This window comes from Sarcophilus harrisii, chromosome 2 (genome assembly GCF_902635505.1).
Source record: "Sarcophilus harrisii chromosome 2, mSarHar1.11, whole genome shotgun sequence".
In the NCBI taxonomy this organism is placed as follows: Eukaryota; Metazoa; Chordata; class Mammalia; order Dasyuromorphia; family Dasyuridae; genus Sarcophilus; species Sarcophilus harrisii.
In genome coordinates this window covers 194,907,395-194,922,657 of record NC_045427.1, presented here as the reverse complement: position 1 = coordinate 194,922,657, position 15,263 = coordinate 194,907,395, and the positions used below count along the sequence as shown (strand labels likewise).

The 15,263-nt window shown below is 33.5% G+C and overlaps 1 protein-coding gene across 7 annotated transcripts in view; it reads right to left on the bottom strand.

Annotated features, from left to right (window-relative positions):
• Window positions 1–15,263, bottom strand: part of ASAP2 (ArfGAP with SH3 domain, ankyrin repeat and PH domain 2) — a 259,957-nt gene that overhangs the window by 79,465 nt on the left and 165,229 nt on the right. For all 7 annotated transcript variants that reach the window (XM_031951206.1, XM_031951202.1, XM_031951204.1 and 4 more), the window contains 3 exons: window positions 14,213–14,316; window positions 14,042–14,111; window positions 6,724–6,811 (listed from right to left, as the gene is read on the bottom strand). In XM_031951206.1, the coding sequence (XP_031807066.1) occupies window positions 6,724–6,811; window positions 14,042–14,111; window positions 14,213–14,316 (262 nt within the window). The remainder of the gene's footprint in view (window positions 1–6,723; window positions 6,812–14,041; window positions 14,112–14,212; window positions 14,317–15,263) is intronic.

Here is a 15,263-nt window from a genome sequence, read left to right as displayed (position 1 = left end):
CAAATAACCCACAAACCATCTAAAATACGGTTAAAAAGAAATCCAGCTTTCTTGTGGGAACTGTCTTCCCCCATGAAACTGTAAGCTCCTCTTGGGCAAGGACTGTCTTTTTTTGCATTTGTAGCCCCAGTGCTTAGCAGAGTACCTGGCTCATAGTAAGAACTTAATAAATGTTTACTGATTGATCAATTGAGCAGAATGAATAGTGGAATATTACTCACCAGGAAATTTTTATACTAATGAATTGAGAGTTCTGGACCAAAAAAGTTTTTTATAAATAATAAAAGGATAAAAATGTTGCATAATTAAGGTGTATTTGCAATTCAAACTCAGCAATAACAAACCATGTTTTTCTGACCTAATTGGCAGTTTCTGAATTTTTATAAATGATTTAAATTCTTTGCAGGTCTGTGAGCCCCTCAGTTATTGAAATATACCTAAATGACACTACTATGTACCAAGATAAAATAAACCCATAAACACTTCTGTATTCAAACTGGAAGACTAAACCATATCTTGGGAACCTACATCCCATCCATCCTGAGCTGAGAAATTTTCATTTCAAATTAAGGTTGTCTCTTGTTTGAAGGGGAAATACACTATGAGAAGAGCAAGATTTTTCCTACTCCATACCTTGCAAGATACATTATTGTGCAAAAAAGGACTCAGTACCACTATAAGGAACATTGCTACATAAATGATCTTAAAGAAGAATGGGAAAGATTAGAAAAAAAAATCCTCTAAAGATGTGATGGAGTCTTGAAATTGTTTCCTCAGAATAAAAAAAAAAAAAGCAGCTTTACTTTTTTATAAATCCATAAACTTTATAACTTATGTCATGTGCAGAAAACATCTATATGGCAGGAACTCCAAATGCAACCTTAATTAATGATCAAATATTTCCTATGCATTCTACATAAAAATGAGGACAACCTTTGTATGACACATGAGAATAAGGATAATCAAAATTAGTCAACCAAGAGCTGAGAGCTAGGAGGGACCTATGTATAGAGTCTGGTCCAGCTTTGATGCTAACTAGCTATGTAATCTTTGCCAAGTCATTTTCCTTTTCTGTGTTTTGGTTTCCTCATATATAAAATAAAGAAGTTGAATTAATTGAGCTCTAAGTTACTTTCTAATTCTCTAAATTTACAGAATCAAACCTTTTAGAGAAGTAAGAAAAACAGAGTGAAGGGGTACAAGATGGAGATACAAAAGAAACTTCTAAATTTAAATTTGGATCCCATCTTAAAATCTCGAGGCAGAGAAGAGCTCTTGAGAAAACAAAAGTTTTATAACCCTCTTCACATTCCAGAGATCTTATATTTCTGCCTGTCTCCATTACTATATCTGGTTCAGAACAGTAAAGTTCTTGTGGAAATCAGAGAGAAAGGAAAGGAAGAATTTACAGCAAAGTATCATGAAAAATCCCATTTAAAATTCTTAATTCCTCTGAAAATTTTAGTTAAGTAAGTACAGTCTTATATGAAGGAATAATAAAAGACAATAAAATGGAGAGGTTCATTTGACTGTCATTTCCTCCCTCCCCGCTTTGTTCTCTCCATCTCTTTCTTTTTAAGGGAGCTGCAAGAAAATAGAAAGTATTGGAACATAGGAAATGACAAAGGAAGGATCCAAACAGATCTTGCTGGGACAAATCTAATAATATATCATTTACTAGGGAGATAAATGTGAAGTCTTAAACCTGAGGTCATAAAATCTGCTTTAAAAATGTAAGATGGGAAAGATATTACTAGAAAATAGTTCACTTGAAGATATGGAGGTTTCTGTGAACTATAAACTCAGTACAAATCAACAGTATTATACAACACCCAAAAAAGCTAATGAAAATCGCAGTCTACATTAAAAAAGGAATAGTATTCAGATCTAGGGAAATAATAATTCTTCTATGCCTTGCTCTGATCAGACCACATCTGAATTATTAATTAAAGGAGAAGACTAAACTAGTTTAACATATAACATACATACATATATATATATATATATATATATATATATATAAAATGAAATATAACAATCTGAATTTGTTTTATTTAATAATATATTGGGAAGAATTCTAGGAAGATGGTAGGAATAGGTCAGAAAATTCTAAGTTCTCCAGATATTCCCCATAAAGAAAACTGTTTCAAGGCAAATAAGGAACGCTCAAAAACAAATAGGAGTTGCGGCAGGATAATGCCTCCTGGAACAAATGCAGAAGATCCCAAGAAAGATAACAGGACCAAGATTTGGCTCTAGTGATGTGTAACCAATTCCAGGCTAGTTCTGTTGAAACAACAAGCTGCTAGGCTTGGGGTTTTGGTGAGTTGGGATGTACCCTCACCTAGTATAGGAACTTTCATCTACCTTCCAATGTAGGGAGTAAGAGGTCTGAATTGAGTAAAAGTGAGGGAACCTCTGCTTCTCACAGCCCTAGTTGAGAAAGAACTAGCACACACTGGATAAGTGCAGAAGCAGTGTGGCAGGAATGCAGCAAGCAATTACAGGAAAGTAGAATTCTTAGTTTCCAGTTCCACATCAGAGATGAGAACTAAAGGAGAACCTGAGGCCAGAGGCACCATCTTCCCCACCACAGGACTAGAAGTGATCACGCTAACAAATTCTTATTTAAAAAAAAAAAAAAAAAAATGAGCAGGCAAAGGAGTAGGGACCCAATTAAAGAAAGTTACTATAGTAATAAGGAATACCAGGATTTATCTTCAGAGGAGCAAATTAAAGTAACAAACTAAAGTTACCCCAAAGAGTAACATGAAATGGTTACTTGCCAAAAAAAAAGGATTCACAGAAGAACTAAAAAAAAGTCTTCAAAAATCAAATGAGAGAAATTGAGAAAAAAATTTAAAAAAATATAATCCAAGAAAAATAGGATCATGTCAACCAACTAAAAATAAGACAGAGAGTTTTAGGGAAAATGAATCTTTGAAAATTAAAATTGGGCAAGGAGAAATCACTGAAGCAATAAGAGACCAAGAAATAATAAAACAAAATATAAAGAATGAAAAAATAGAAGAGAATATAAGGCATCATATAAGAAAAACAAGATTTGGAAAACAAATCAAGAAAACATAAGAATAATTGGACTAATTGAACATTATGACCAAAAAAAGAATCTTGATATAATAATACAAGAAATAACCAAAGAAAACCCTCCTGAAGTGTTAGAAGAAGAGGGGAAAGTAGAACTAGAAAAAAATCTACTGATCACCACCTGAAAAATATCCTACAAGAAAAGTCTACAGGAACACCCCTGCTAAATTTCAAAATCCCCAGATCAAAGACAAAATTGACAAGCAACCAAAATCAAAACAAAAAACAAATCCAACCAAAACAACACAAACAACCTCCCTCCCCCTCCCCCCAATTCAAATACCCTGGAGCCACAATTAGAATCATAAAAGACCTATCAGAGACTATAATAAAAGACCACAGGTCTTGGAATAATAAAATCAAGGACCACAAGAAAGAGGGTTGAAAATATTACATCCTGCAAAATTAAGTATAATCCTGAATAGAAAAAATAAACCTTCAGAGAAATTACTAGATTTCAGGATTTTGTTGTAAACAACAAAACAACAGCAAAAAAAAAACTAAACTCAGTAGAAAATTTGAAATGCTATAAAGTAAACAAACATCAAAGACTAATTTCAAGGGACTCAATAAAGACAAACCGCTTATGTTTTATATGTGGAAATGTAAACCACACATCTAAGATTGTCATTAGTAATTGGATAGTTCAAAAGAAAATCTGGGGTAGAGCTGAGTAAGATGTGATGTAGGGAAAGGTAAAAACAGTAATTATGTTATATGTATGAGTGAGAATGAGATACGAGAGTAAGAACTGACACAGAAAAATTAGATCAGGGAGGAGGCTGCTAGTTCTGAAAACCTACTCACACTGGGAATGGGTTTGGAAACATATATGTAGAAGGGTATAAAACGTTCCAAAATTTATACAGAGATAAAAAGGGGAAGAAAATAGACTAAGGTAGGTTTACAGAAGGGTGTGTAGATTAAGGGCAATAGGATAAGATGTTTGGATGAATGGGAATGGGATAAAGAGGGAAAGGGTGTAGGGAGAAGATAAGGGCGGCGGAGGGGAATCCTTGGAAGGGAGGAAGTTAAGTAATAGCAAGGCAGGCTACTGGGTGAGTGAAGAGGAGTTAGAAGATACAGGAAACAAGAGACACACAAACACAGTAACAGATCAGGAATAGAATTTATTAGAAAAAAAAAGTAGTAGTAGTAATAACTTATCTCAGACAAAGTCAAAGTTAAACAAGACTAATCAAAGGAGAGAAATCTATATTATATGTTAGCCATATTAATATTGTTTTAGGTAGTATACTATTGGAATATTGCTGTGGTATAGGAAATGATAGTGGATTCAGAAAAATAATGGAAACTCTTGAACCTAAGAAGGATGACATTATTTACTTTCAGAGAAACAGGAGGAATAAGTGAAGTACAATTTCACAAAGATGTATATGAATGTCTATGATTATAGTTACTTTTGTATATATAAGTGTGTATAGATATATGCGTGCAAGAATATACATGTAGCCTGCCTGAGGGAAACAGGGAGGGAAGAAAGGGGGGGAAATAAAGTTAAAAATGTACAGCAGAAAACAAAAGAAAACCTATAAGGAAGCAAAGAAAAGATGGGCAGTTCTGAATACAATGTGTTCTATTATTATATATGCTTTCTTGAAATGTAAATTTGTTATATATTTTGAATCCTTTAATGTTATTAAAAAATTACTGTTCACATAACTTTTTCTATTTTGTATTCAAAGTTTAAATGAATAAATACATTTTTTTTAAATGAGACACCAAAATTGATTAAAAGAACTGAAAATGTTTAACTTGGAAAGGAATCTTTAAGTATTTTCATGTCTGTATAAGAGAGATAAGCTTGTCTTTTCACCCCCCAAAAAGAACTAGGAGCAGAGCGTGAAAATTGAAGAGAGATGGTTTCAGATATGAAGTAATGAAAAATAATAATAATAATAATGTTGGCAATTGTATATCAATACAATTTGTCACTTTTATAATCTTATGTATTTAATGTATTGAAAAATATCACTCTAAAAAGATCTCAAAAGATTTCACTAGATTGCCAAAGGAATCCATGAAACAAAAAAAGCTAAGAACTCCTGAACTAGACAGCACGTCTTTTTCTAGCACTAAGTCTTATGATCTTATAAAAAGGACCTTAGGTATCTTTTAATTCAATTCCTTCTTCTTATTGATCACAGTTTTCAAAATGTAGTTCAAAGTCTTTCAGGAGCCTAAATTGTTCTTAAAATTATACTGGAATATTTTAATTACCAATATGATAATTCAATGGAGTATTCCACATAAACAAAAGGTTGTTTCGTAGTAGTTGTAAAGAGTATGAAGGAATCCTAAGGACAAAAAGTTTGAAAACTTCTGCTGCAGATGATGAACAACAAAAAACGACTATTTTAATTATATATTTATGTTAGTTTCTTTTAGGTTCTTTGACTATGAAGTCTATATCAGATATAGGAGATATTAGAAGTAAAAATTTCCCCCTTTCCCACTTCCTTTCTTATCTTAGTTACATAATTCATGAAAATTATTTTTCATTTCACAAAATGAACTATATTATCTTATGACTACCTCTATCCCTTGTTTGGTTAAAAATCTTATTTACAGCTATAGTTGTGTAAGATACATAAATTAAATTTTAATTTTTTATATTATGACTTTTAATATCCATTTAGAGTTTCTTGTGATAAATGATATAAAATGTTGTTCTTAATTCTAATTTCAGCCAAACTAATTTTTTTTTTTAGCTTTCCCAATAGTTTTTGTCAAATAATTGTCTCTAGTCCTCTTTCAAGGGAAGAACTAAATTATGCTGATTTGGTGTAAAAAAAATAAAGGAACTATAATTATATTTATTTATAATCTTCTCCACTAAAGTCAGAATACTTCCTATAAATCCATCTATTAAATTGTACAAAGGTTGCAACTAGTGCCAATGGAGCAGTATCCAGAACAATGAGACCATGCATCACTAAAATATTATACTTTTACCATTTACCCACCTTCAGGGATAAGTACATGTTGACTGAAAAACCACAAGCTGGAGGGTTATGTTGTCTGTAGTTATTTACAAATCTGAATCAAATGCTTTTCATAACATCACAGATTGTTACTACAGATTATAGCAACAATGAGCCTTGTGGCTATTTTAATTAAGTGCCAACAACACAGTTGAAATTTAGGTCTGATTAAATAGCAACCATCTAAATTGCATAGAGAGAGTTAGTGATCATGTTGGAGTATCAAGGTGGCAAGTGGATAGAGTGCCAGGCTGGGAGTCAGGAAAACTCATTTCCCTGTGTTCAAATGCAGCCTCTAATATTAGTTAGCCCATCTACCTCAGTTTCCTCATTTGTAAAATGAGTTGGAAAAGGAAATGGCAAACTACTCCATTATATTTGCTGAGAAAATTCCATATGGGGTCACAAAGAGTTGGACATGACTAAACAACCATAAGCTGCTATGTTGCCCCAAACAAGGGAACCCTTGAAGCTAATATCAAAAAGCCCCCCTTCTCTGTCAATAAAGTTATTATAATAAAAATAAATAAATTAATTAAAAAAAAAAGCCCCCCCCTTCCCAACAACTTCCAATTCTCCCCATCCCCCAGGGATTGTGGAAAAAACTTACGTGATATGAGATCAAAACATTTTTTCTCCTCTGGATTTGTTTTCACTTGGCAGGTTAAGAGATTGAGCTTTGCAGGAGGACGGTTAGCCTAAGACAAGACAAAGGAAAACACAAAATAGCCATTTTTTAACAGCAGACATGCCCTATTATTTTTAGTTTGCTAAATAATCTTTAGAATAAATTGTATTACAAAAACCATTTCTTAAACATGTATTACATACATGGCACCAAACAAGTAATAGGAGGATATAAATTAGGACAAGATCCTAGGTCTCAAGGATCTGTTAAGTGTAGAAGGCACAAGATAATATGTATGTTCAGAGTCTTTTTCTGTGGATTTTTGTCATCTAAGATCTTCCATTCAAGGCAAAGAGTGCATATATTTTTTTCTATGTGATTTAAATAGATATGACCATAACTAAATTTCTAACAGCAGTAAGTATAATCAGTGTATCTATTCCAGTTCAGCAGATCCAGCCATACCTGGCTGAGTTTGAAACGTTTTGCAGCTCAATTTTAGAGTCATTAACTCCAAATACTTGCTGATGAAACAGAATAGCCACTGAGTGACACAGACCTTCAACTCTCTTTTCTGGCTAAATTAAAAATGCATTTATAAATGTAAACACACTACCAACTCCCAGCAGGGAAAGAAAGCTGAAGAGTACGCCTTGCAATAATTATTGCCTTCAGACAGCACAAATGGCAGATAAGTAATTTTCTCTTCTTCTTGAAGTGATGACAGATAACAGATCCATACTTCTAGAGACTAAAAAAGCTTTCAAGAGGTGTCTTTTAAAGCAAAGCACCTCTGTCATTGAAGTTTCAACAAAACACCCTATATTCACACATCTACTCATGCACGTTAGCTACAGAATTTAAAAAGAAGAAAAAAAGAAAAGTATCAAAAATAGCTATTTTCTTCCCTTTTCATAAAACATCATAATTAGTCTACCAGAATGGAGACTAGGAGAAGGATTTACTTTTATTTAGAAAAAAAAAATGTTTTAAAATAGCAAAACAAACTAAGATTTCTTCCTGTGAAACATACTATTGTGCCCTTCAGCCATCTCCCAGGTTTTTTAAAGAAAAAGCTAAAGTAAATAATTTTCAAATTTTGCCAAGTTTAAATAGATTACAACCTCTGGTCACCATATTCCATGAAAGAAAATAAGAAAATCTTATATAGATTTATTTACCTAGAATTCATTCATTCAACATTACCAATATATCTGAATATGTTGAGATGTGAGATCTCTTCCCATGTACAAGTACATCACTATTCCCCATAAAATGATTCAGGAGTATCTCACCCAGTTCCCATTCTATAAACTCTCCAGGAACAGTCGTAAGGACTTAAGGTGTTGAGTTGTCTCAGGTGATATCAACATTTTTTTTTTTAAATCTCTAAGACAGGTTCCTAGAAGATAATAGAATTTCAAGCTTGAAGGCTTTTACAATACATCTAGTCCAACTCCCATTTTACAGATGAGGAACCCGATATTCTTCCTTCATAAGGAAGTAAAGTAATTTGCCAGGGATAATTCATATATGAGTCTTCTTTTTGAAAAATGTTCTGTAAAGTGTCTAAAGGTATTCTTTTTACCTTCAGGTATTATTTGAAATGTCACAATGAAGATCTTTAAACTCAAATAAATTTAGACCAGATTCATGCTTTTTTTCCCTACAAGTCAATGTCCACCAACATTCACACAAAATTCTACAGTAAAGTAACCTTACCCTACACATCACCATGTTACTTTATCATTGTGTATTATACCTGTGAAAACTGTCAATTTCCTATTTCCTATTAGGTGGTAAGAGGCTATATGCTTATGGGAGTTTCTGAATATATTAGACTGCACAATTATTGCTGGTATTTGCTAATCCTAGAGGTATACCTCATTCACATGGGTACTCCCTCCTACAGTGAAGAACACAATTCATATGCACCTCACATCCTCTCTGATTTGAGTTCATATCATCCCATAAATCTTCTGCTAATGATTCATTTAACATGTTGGGAGATGCCTACTTCTAGGGCATCTAATTATTTTGTGCAGATCAGCACACTGCTCAGGCTTCCTATCTATTCTTATTCCTTGCTCACCTCTCATGATCAATTAACTATCTTCTGATCAAACTCTCCTAGATATTGTATTCTAAGCAAATTCTTCATGCAAACTATCTTTGGTAAATCTGCATTTTTATTCTTTGGAAAGTACAGTGTTTCATAAATTGTTGCTATAGATCATTAGGAGAATGGTACTGTTAAAAAGATGGGCTTTTGTTCTTGGAGAACCTATGGTCACTCATGAAATATAATCTAATAGTACATACATTGGGAATAGTAATATGGGAATGGATAGTGGTAGCTTGCTAAACATGGATAAATTATTGATAGTTGGAAAAATGTACTGATTACATCTGCAACAATGGGTCACTATATTGATAGTCACAAAGATGCTTATCAAAATAATTATTTTAAATTTTAAAAATTCAATTTTAGTTTAAAATTTTAAATAAAATATTTCAATTAATCTCCAGCTCCAACTAATAAACTATATTCCTTCATTTTTTGGTTCACAAAACAAATTTTCAGTCTCTTCAGAAAAAAATCTCATTAAATTAAACATTTAGGGTAAGGGGAAAACATTTTAAAAACACTTCTGCGTGTTATTCCAAATTATGGACAAATAGATCTCAGTTAAGCTTAGGTCTAATTAGATTCCCTATCCTAATTAAGTATCCTATCTAGCTATTTCTATGTGATAAAACTTGTCATATAGAACTAAGATTGGAGTTAGGAAGAAGGAAATGTTCATTGACTCAGCAAGGATCATATATTTAAAAAGAATACAATGTCAATGAACTTTTTTTGTTACCAATATCACAAAAAAGGCCAGGAATTTTGAATTACAATGGTAATCTATACCTTCACAACTTCTAAATTTCTGAAAATAAAGCTCAAATTTCTTTTCACAATCTTCCTGAACCTATCACTAACCCAATTCTGGAAAACTAACAACAGGGAATAATGAGAGTTATTTGACCCTAGGGCAAAGTCATATGGTAACTATAAAGGAGGCCAAGGATCACTTATTGCCAGCATGAAGAAAACAAAATTATTAGCCTTAATCAACAGGGAACCCTAAATCTGAGCTTTAATATACAATGGTAGATATCATTATCCCTCAGCTAGTTGGGAGGAGGTGATAAAAACCAATTATTTAAGTCTAAATTACTTGCCAACTTCCAAGAAAGAACTCCCAACATCACAAATATAGTTTCTGATTCCTTCTCTTAAAGAACTGATTTGCAGCTGTGTACCAGATCCTGCTCCTAGGTGCCTATTTAGACAGCTGCACTGGAAAACAGTCCTTTTTCCTGATTGCAAATTAACTCATGAAGGAAACATTAAATATGTAATACACATGTACATTGAAGAGAAAAAACACCAAGCCCTCAAAGACACTTTTCGTCAGCACTGGCTGACTGGATTCACCACCTGTAATGTCTGACTACATAAAATAGCAAGTGGAGGAGGGAGGTGAGTTTCTGACTTCCAGCAAATGAAGAATGTTGAGGAAGACAGAACTTTCAGGGGTGGAAGAAAAGGAACTCAGTGACTGTCAGGGGCATTGTCAGATTGTCCTCTTCATTTCTTCTGGCAAAGAAAGAATCAGACAGATTTTATAACGAAAAACTCACAATCTGCTTTCTCATCTTTGGCATGCCATAGCTACCTCAATCTGTTCAATCCAAAAGTTGCTAGAGGCACAGCCAGAGCTCCCTATCAAACTTACTGAGGGGCAACATGTTCACAGAGTAGGGAAATCCCTAGAGAGCATTTCCTCTCCAAAGACAAAGCACTAATTAAATATGCAACTTTTATAACAAACTGAGTTCTCAGCTTCCTAGTGATTCTGGTTACATTTATGTGAGAAGCTAGAAACTGGGGCATCCCATCAAATTCTAATGGAATCCAAACCATCTTCTGATGGGAAACTTAAACAAGGGATAGTGAAGTCTAAAAACCTCACGTACCTAGAAAAAAAGAGAATAATCAGATATCCACACAAGTCAGAGCCTTGTTTTTACTTGTGTTGTGAAAGAATAATCATTTATTAGCTTAAAGTAAGATCCACAGCCTTGATTATTCTCTTCATAAGTATATGAAAATGTTGAATGAGCAAGAATCAATACTCCCCATATAAGTGTGAAATTAAATCGTGTTGTTATTTTGATAGACTTTGTAGATATAGAATTCAGTCAGCTTTACTTCAAATAAACAGATATGATAAGATACAAATTCATTCCTTCAGTATATACAGAAATACATACTTATACACTGACATTATGTCTATGGTACAAAGTAACATAAAATTCCTGCTTCTCTCCTAACTTCACAACTGCCTATCTATATGGGATTTAATAACAAAATTAGCTACACAGGACCAGGAGATCATTATATACTTCAACAACAATACTATATGATGACCAATTCTGATGGACCTGGCCATCCTCAGCAATGAGATCAACCAAATCATTTCCAATGGAGCAGTAATGAACTGAACCAGCTATGCCCAGAGAAAGAACTCTGGGAGATGATTAAAAACCATTACATTGAATTCCCAATCCCTATATTTATGCCCACATGCATTTTTGATTTCCTTCACAAGCTAATTGTACAATATTTCAGAGTCTGATTCTTTTTGTACAGCAAAATAACATTTTGGTCATGTATACTTATTGTGTATCTAATTTATATTTTAATATATTTAACATCTACTGGTCATCCTGCCATCTGGGGGAGGGGGTGGGGGGGGTAAGAGGTGAAAAATTGGAACAAGAGGTTTGGCAATTGTTAATGCTGTAAAGTTACCCATGCATATATCCTGTAAATAAAAGGCTATTAAATTAAAAAAAAAATTAGCTACAGAAACAAAACAATTTTCTAATCTCTAGAGCTATTCTAAAGTGAAATAGGCTGCCTCTGAAGACAGTGGGCTGTCCTTCAATAAAGTCCCTGAATTAAAGGCTGGAGCACCATTTGTTAGGTATACTACAGACAGGATTCTTGTTCAGGTATAAGTGGGGCTACATGGCCTTTGAAGTCATTTCTGTGATAGTTATGTGTGAAAACTGGAGTTTCAGCTTCAGGAAGCAAGCCAGAGAAGGTAACACAAAGATGTAATATGGATTGGGCACAGTTTATTTGGGATACCCAAACTAACATAATAAAAATGACAATACAATTTAAATTAATCTACTTATTCAATGTCATAGCAGTCAAACTCCCAAGAAATTACAGAGCTAGAAAAAATAATAATAAAGTTCATTCAGAAGAACAAAAGATCCAGAATTAAAAGGGAATTAGTGAAAAATGCAAATGAAGGTGGCCTAGCTGTATCAGACCTAAAATTATATTATAAAGCAGTGGCCATCAAAGCCATTTAATACTAAAATCTATCAGTGGAATAGGGTAGGTTCCCAGGACAAAACAGTCAATGACTATCATAATCTAGTGTCTGACAAACCCAAAGACAACAGCTTTTGGAATAAGAACTCACTCTCTGACAAAAACTGCTGGGAAAATTAGAAATTAGTATGGCAGAAGATAGGTATTGATCCACAACTTAACACCCTATACCAAGATAAGATAGAAATAACATTGTATACAGCAAGTTCATGATTATATGATAATCAGTTCTGATGGACATGGCTCTTTTCAACAATGAGATGATTCAAGTCAGTTCCAATAGTTTTATTATGGAGAAAGCCAACTGTACCCAGAGAGAAGACTGTGTAAAGTGAATGTGGATCACAACATAGTATTTTTACTTTTTTGTTGTTCTTAGCTTTCATTTTGTTTTCTTTCTCATTTAAAAAAATTTTGATCTGACTTTTCTTGTGCAGCATGATATTTGTGGAAATATGTATAGAAAATTGCACATATTTAACATATATTGGATTACTTGCCATCTAGGGAATGGGATGAGGGGAAGGGGGGAAATTTTTTGGAGCATGCAGTTTTGAAGGGATGAATGTTGAAAGTTTTTCATACAAATATTTTGAAAATAAAAAAGTTTTAATTTTTTGGAAAAAAAAAAAAAAAGAAAATTCTTCCCTGCCCCAAAGAGAGCATTTTGTTACAGAACAACCAGAGGAAAAATTATGAAAAAAATGAACAAAATAGACATCTCTCATGTTGAGAAAATTATCATATTTCAGCCCAGAAACTTGTCAGGAAGAGGGACAGCTGATGGATAGCTCCCTCACTATTTGTGTAAGCAGTAGACTGCAAAGCAAGGAATGATTATCTTGGGTTCTTCAGGATAATTTGGCCCCCTCTGGTAATTCTCAAGATCCCTCAGCTAAGAACAAAATACATTCAACCTGGGGCTACTACCAGTTTCTAACCAGAATCCTCTATGGGTGATCTCAATTCAATGAATGGGTTCCTTCAGAAAATCACCTTGAAATATAACCCTGAGAAAGTTCTGGTTTATTGACTAATGAACCCTGTTATGGATGCCATTACTGGGCTTCTTCTGTAAGTCAACATGAAATATGACATGAAAACAGATCTAATGGACAACATGTTTCCCTTTCACCAGAAAAGGGAACTGCAGTTCATCATTTTCAACATACACTAAAAATGGGAACAAAACCAAAACCCAATCAATCTTTTCAACAATGAATTCCTTTTTTTGGTTGTTTGCTTGTACTTGTGCCTTCACTGGTTTAGAGAACTTCCATTTAGGACACTCATTCTACCAAGGCAAAGCTATAGTTAATTCTGAGGCACCCAGGTGGCACAGTGGATAAGATGCTGGTTTGGAGTCAGGAAGAATGGAGATCAAATCTGGCTTCACTCACTTACTAGCTGTATGACTTTGGGCAAATAGCTTAAAAATAATTTGCCTCAGTTTCTTCATCTATAAAATGGGAATGGTAGCACTTACCTCACAAGGTTCTTGTAAAAATCAAATGAAACTGTATTTATCAAATACTTAGTACAGAGCCTGCTCTATAGTAGGTATTATATAAATGTTAGGTTTATAATTGTTATTATTATTACTACTATTCTACATATTCATCTTAGCTATCTGAAACACTGAATGATTAAGTGACTTGTTAAGAGTCATATAGCTATGGAGAATCATTCTGCCCTTCAGTTTTATAACTTTAAAAATACAAGCCATGTAAGATTTTTAAAAAATCTTATATATTTCATCCTCATAAAAAGTACATATATATGCTAACATGAGAGAACATGGATTTTTTTTGGGGGGGGAGGGAGGGAAGTACTTACGGTACCATGGGATATTGTCAGAAAACCATTTTTAACTGAGCATTTCCTTTTTTGCCATACTTTTCTGATCCTGTTTAAAAAAAACATACAAAAAATTAGTGTCAGGTTTATGCAAATAGTGTAAAAATCACAAAAAAAAAAAAATCTATTTTTGCAAAATACTTGACTCACCCATCACTTTTCTTGTAGAGATTACCATTTCTTTCAGTTCCATGTTCTTTATTTCCTTGAGGTTGGTGTAAACTATAGGTTGTACTTTGCCGAATTTGCGAATCCTAAAGAATAGTGAAGAAATCATAAATTAATAGGTTATTACCAAAAGAGACTTCAGAAATCATTTATTGTAATCCTTTCAATGATTTTAGTCCTTGCCCAAGCCCAATTAATTATTTTAAATTACAAAGACTTCCTTCAAACAAAAGCAATTAACTTTTCCCTTTTACTCCATGATACACCAATTCAGATCAAAGGTATTTTTTTTAATTTCATATTCTTTACTAGTAAAAGGAAATGGGAGCTTATTCTGAGACATAGAAAAACCTATAAGAACTGCTCAACACAATAGAGGATGTGGGATAACACCCAAATCTTCCTGGCCATGTACTGATCTTGATGTCATAAGATGTCAAAGAATATGGCTTATTAAGGTTTGTCTTAGGTCTCTGAGGATAAAATTTCATTTGATTTCCTGTCATAATTTTTTTTTCCCATCCCTACCCTACTATGAAAAACATAGCCCTCAAAATCAACAGGACTGAATATAAGTTTATTTTAGGTGAGTGAACAAGTACATTTTAATAATACTGAAGTTCTATCCACTGGGTAAGTAGACAATCTGGATGAGGAATTTCACTTTAAACTAGAAATCAAAATTGGGTTTCATGTTTCATTTAATTGAATATAGACTATTAGAACAGCTGCTTTGGGGAGTGGGATAGGGAATTCGTTTGGGAAGAATACAATGCAGCCCTGATGCAGGACTAGCTCAGATGACAGAATCTGACATAAATTTAGCGTCCACAGTCAGCATAATTATGTGATTTTTTTCCAGTTTCAGCATTGCTTATGATTCAGTATCAAGTATGTAATAGGGATAAAGGTACACCTTCTCCCATGATCCCACTACCACTGGCAGTATTTTAGTTATCTAGTCCAGGAGCTTTTATCCTTTTTAGTGTGGGTTGTGGACCTCTTTGGCTGTCTGGTGATGCTCAGTGATTCC